Consider the following 5,376-nt stretch of genomic DNA (forward strand, 5'->3'; position numbering starts at 1 on the left):
AACTGCCGAGTTTTTAACGTTTTTTTTTAAGGTATTTGCTGTATAATTCTCCTGCTCAAGGTATTTGCTGTATAATTCTCACGTTCTTTTCTAAGGTTTTTGCTGTATAATTCTCACGTTTTTTATTTGACTTATTTATTTATAATTCCACTTATTTATTTATAATTCCAAATATATTTTTTTCTCGCACCCACCCTTGAGTTTATGTATTGAATCACATATGCTTTGTCATAAATAAAGACTATGAATTACTTGTGTATATAGCTATTGTAAAAGTTCATATTTGGCAAGGTATTTAATAATTTTGGGTTATTGGGCAAGTTTTAAAATATTTTTAAGACTTTCAAGATTATGGTTTTTTAATGAAATGGGGCTAAGTTTTAATTATGTTTATGGTATCGAACTAGATTTAAATTATGTTTATGGCATTTGATTGAGGTTAAATTATGTTCATGGTATGGGGCAAAGTTGAAATAATGTTCATATCATAGGGCAAAGTTGAAATAATGTTCATGGTACAGAATCTGAAAATAAAGAACAGAGTTAGTATTTGTTTGTGGTAATCTAACCTGTGGGAAAACAAAAAAGTGTTAGAAGTTTTCTTGTAACAGGAACTCTAAAAATAAAGAATAAATTAAAATTGGCTAAAAACAAATCGACGAGCTCTTCGAAATATTCAACCAGAATCTAAAAATAAAAAACAGAATGTTTAAATTTGTTCTTGGGAATCTAACCTGAAAAAAAGGCCTGTAAAAAAGGGTTAGTTTGGTTTTAGTTTTTTAAAGGCCCCTGAAAAAATAATAAATTAGAAATGCCCCTTAGGAAAAAAATATTTGGTTAGTAAGGCCCCTGTAAGGAATAGTGGGCAATTTAAGAGGCCCAAGTGAAGGTAAATAACAGATTTAAAAGTAGAGAAAATAAGAATAGCCTGCAAAAAATAAAAAGATATAAAATGGAATTATTTTTTCTTTCTGCATGTTTAAATTAGTGTTTACTGCGTATGCTATTTATGGTTCTGACCTACGAAATTAGGTAATTTTTTTAGTTTGGATTTCCATCCACGAAATTTATAATTTTTTAGTTTGGATTTCCATAATTTTTTAGTTTGGATTTCCAATTTTTTAGTTTTGGATTTCCACACGTTAAAAAAGCACAACGTTAAAACCAAGTAAAAGGCGACATAAAACGTATTTATCACTATCTTTGCATAGTTTACTTGTAAAAATTATTTTAAAAATTAACAAGCTGATAATAACAAAGGCAAATTTTAACAAAAATTTAGAGATATGAACAAAAATTTAGACCAAGGTAAAATAGCAAAATCACACAAAAAAAAATAACAAAACTGCCGAAAAAAAACATTAAATATTTTGTTTTTGCAATAATTTATTTTTTCGCAACATGAAACTTTTTTCAGTGAAGTTTTAGAAGGTGAATGTTTTTTTGCTTATGTAAAAGTGCTGCATTGTTGCAAAAAAGTTTTTGCATTTTGGAAATTTCGAAGCCGTCAAAACACAGTGCTTTTTATTACCAGTTTGCCGAAAATAACTTTATGGAAATTCCGAGTCTCAAAATACAAGCATAATTTGGGTAAAATTAAGTGTACCGAACCAGCAAATTTTTCAACTTTTACCCACGAGTTTAAATTATCCGGTTGACTGGTTAATCTCGCTTACAGACATTTTTTAGATATTGTAAGTGTACGTAAAAACCAAATGCATGTTTCATTATTGACAATTCCATTAAGTTGTAAAACTGTAAATTAGGAATAAATTAGGAAATTTAACGTTTAACCTGTTTTTTCGCGGTTAACCGTTTTTTTATAAATTATGGTAGTAAAATTTTTGTTTAGGCTTCACAAGTTTTTATAACTATAAAAAACTAAAACATATTCTATGCAAAATAATATAAGAGTTAAATTCGCAAAATAAAATAAAAACACTAGATGTCTCTGTTAAGCTACTTTTCACAACAAAGTTTGGTAGTGTGATATATCAGCCACGGGTATTGGTATTGAATTACGGACCAAAATAGTTTTAATTCAAGCCGCACTAATGTCATGCTTTTTGCGCTTAAGCTTATATCTACGTTTAGCACACTCTATTCTATATAAATATATAACCTATAACAGGTAAATAATATAAAAAAACGACATTTCTTATAAAAATAACTATTTTTGTTATATTCTTTTTAAGAATGTTTCAAATCACCAAAATTTGGAATAAGTGCATAGGAAATTATTAATTTAGTTGCTTCTATTTTAGTCCATATGGGTTTAAAAAATTTATTTAATTTAAAATATTTAAAAAAATTCAACTTAGTTTTTAAAATACAAATAAATAGCATTGGTGACTTAAAAAAATTCACAACAATAAAACAACCTTAACCAGTCTAAAAACAAAGGTTAAATTAATATAACAATAGGTTCTTAATTAATTTTAGTGTTTTGAAATCAAATTGTAATCAACGCGCATTTTTTTTTTAAACAATCATACGACTTACTTTAAAGCAGATTGACTAAACAATGTATTATGACGTCAAAAATATTTGTTTCTTTGTGAAAAACATTAAAGCGTTATCTGATCTACCGAAATTGTTAAACCACTTGTTTTAAAAATTTTTAATTAATTTTTTCAAAATTGTCTTTTTGTTTGCCGATGTAAAAACTTTTCTAAAGGAAAAAGTCAAAATAATAAGACCCTGGGTTGAAGTCTTGATTAAATTCAGTGTTTTGATAAGTATCAAATAACAGACAACGCGTTGTTTCGATTTATTATCACAAACTTTATACAAAAACTTTTCCAGTCTCTTGATATGAGTTTTACGTCTTGTCTTTTGTTCCTCTATAAAGAGAACATATTTGCTGTGTGTTGTTGTAGCTTACAATATTTAACAAAGTTTTAAACTGTTTTATTTTAAACTCTCAATAACAAAACGCAGGGTATAGAAATACATTGCCTATCCTTACATTTAAAATTAAATCTGTTCGTTTAAATTAAACTAAAAACGATGAATAGCCAAGTTAGCGCCGAATTAGATTGTCCAATTTGCTTGGAAACGTTTAAAAAACCGATAATGATGTTACCATGTGGACATAATTTATGCAAGATTTGTTTGGATCAATTACCTGGAGATTTAAATAAAAGGTGAGTTGATATTTTAACAAAAAATCTTTTATTGTACTTTCAACATTAATCTATTTATAAATAAATGTTTAACTATTATTAATTATAAATTTTTAGGTGTCCTAATTGTCGAGATGCATTTGGAACAAAGGGACTTCCCCGAAACCGGACCTTAGAGAACGTCATAGAACAACTTAACAAGGTTAAATAACAAAACGAAATTTCTAGATTTAAAATGACTTACTAATAGCAATATAAAAATTTTAAACAAAAACACAATTTTTAGGTTTTTGTTTCTAAAATAGATTTATCATTATCAAAAATTAAATTTTAGCCAAACCGCAGCCAAGTCAATCAACTAACAACAAGAATGCAAAATTTAACAACACAAACCCAAAGAAAAAATAGTTTTGAAATTCAACATTTAAAAGGTTTTTTTAACAAAATTACATTTTATTATAGTATTTTTTGTATAATTCATACAAATATTTATATTATTCAGTTTTTATCTTTTTTATAATTTTTGCAATTTAATTAATTTTTGTTTAGAGTTGGGAGAAAAAATGATGAAAGCGAAAAACTTCTCCGAAGCTAAATCGACATTTGATCAAATCCTTTATGACGTCACAGAGGTAGAACGCGTAAAAACAATGCTTAAAATCGCCGAATGTTTGTACGAGATAAATAAAATGGAAGAAACGAAAGAAATGTGCAGTGAGATTGTTGCCATGACAACTTTACTTCAACCGAAACCGGATGAGTGTAAAGTCATAATTAATAACATAATTAGTTTCGCTGAACAACTAACTGTTAAAAAAGCAAACCGAACAGCAATGACTTTAATTCGATGTGGTGCTAACTTATGTCAACATTTTGGCCCAAACACAAAAGTTGATTATTTATCTTGGGTTGCAGGAGCCATGGAAGAAGTAGCTAAGTCGATGGGAGAATCTGAACGAATCGAATTTGAACAACATGGCATTCCACTATTGGAAGAAATAAGCGGTAAAATTAAGACAACAATTGACGCTGATCGTGTAAAGAAATGTGTAAATGAAGCTTGGTGTTTAAAATTTATTGGTCATTGTTGTAACAAAATCGGTGATTACGATAAATCTGTGCAAGTTAACAAAGAAGCGATATCGCTTATGTCAAACGAGTTGAACGACGATGCTTGTTTATATCGAGTGTTTGGTATGTGTTACCATAATATGGGTTCTGCATATCATAGCATGAAACTGTATAACGAGGCCGAAAATTGTTATTTAAAAGCAATTGAAACTAAAAATAAGGCAACTGACTGGGAAAATAATGATCAAAAAAATAAAAGTATTAAATTTTCTTCTGAATTGTCAACCAAGGTCATTGAAATTAAAAAACTATTGCAACAACAAAAATCATGTATTATGATGTAACAAAACAATTCTCGGATTTTTTAATTAACCAACGAGATTTGATTTAAAATTTAAATATAAAAAAATAATGATTTTATATACTTTTCATCTGTTTTAGTTTTATTTTATACACACTCCTTTAGTTTTGTAAACATATTATATTGGCAACGAATATATTGATTACCTAACAAAAAAATATCAAAAAATTTAAATTACTCAAAAAGGTAATCAGAAGGAATAAAAATATATATATTTAAATTTAGTAAATGAAAGTTAGGTGTTTCTAAAAATAAATCCATTTTATTACATTACTGGTCAATCGCAGACCTACATTTTTTTTCACAAAAAGTTTCGTTGTAACAATATATAATTTAAAAAAATTGTTAAACATTTTGGAGAAACTAAAAATATTTTCGGACTACAACAATGTTAAATGGCAAAGGTTTTGAAACTTTAATATAAAAACAAAGTTATTATTAAACATAGGCAGTGTTTAAAACAATTGTTTAATGTGTTGTTTCTCTGTCACTTGTGTACTTAAACTTTAATAAAATTGATAAAAACAAAATATTCATATTTTTCGAAATACACAAAAGCCACTTTTTAACTTATTTGTATTGTCTGATTTTCAGGCCTTTAATTAACGTTTAGCAAAACAATTTAAATTATTGTCATTTTTTATCAATAGTGTCAGACTAACCCTGAAGAGCGTATTTCTACAGTTTATTTTCTTTAAGGAGCTTAACTATTTCGATATAATATTGTACGGTGGAACTTTCATCGTCTGCAATGAAGCACGACAATCTAACAGTATTTTAACTTCCCGTTTTTGCCTAACAAGAAACGACGATTTCCAA

At 27.4% G+C, this 5,376-nt stretch overlaps 1 protein-coding gene across 1 annotated transcript; it reads left to right on the forward strand.

The window, feature by feature from the left end:
* The first annotated feature begins 2,937 nt into the window (after window positions 1-2,937).
* On the forward strand, window positions 2,938-4,992 carry LOC145759986 (uncharacterized). Its single transcript, XM_082573851.1, has 4 exons — window positions 2,938-3,146; window positions 3,243-3,327; window positions 3,460-3,556; window positions 3,675-4,992. The coding sequence occupies exons 1-4, from the start codon at window positions 3,010-3,012 to the stop codon at window positions 4,538-4,540; spliced, it is 1,185 nt and encodes a 394-aa protein (XP_082429977.1). The 5' UTR covers window positions 2,938-3,009; the 3' UTR covers window positions 4,541-4,992.
* The last annotated feature ends 384 nt before the right edge of the window (window positions 4,993-5,376 follow it).

Source organism: Corella eumyota, chromosome 1 (assembly GCF_963082875.1).
Source record: "Corella eumyota chromosome 1, kaCorEumy4.1, whole genome shotgun sequence".
NCBI lineage: Eukaryota > Metazoa > Chordata > Ascidiacea > Phlebobranchia > Corellidae > Corella > Corella eumyota.

Bases quoted from the DNA above. Each gene is read 5' to 3' on its own strand.
- LOC145759986 (XM_082573851.1), top strand. From the start codon at position 3,010: ATGAATAGCCAAGTTAGCGCCGAATTAGATTGTCCAATTTGCTTGGAA. The intron at 3,147-3,242 runs GTGAGTTGATAT...ATAAATTTTTAG, and splicing joins CCTGGAGATTTAAATAAAAG to GTGTCCTAATTGTCGAGATG. The intron at 3,557-3,674 runs GTTTTTTTAACA...ATTTTTGTTTAG, and splicing joins TGAAATTCAACATTTAAAAG to AGTTGGGAGAAAAAATGATG.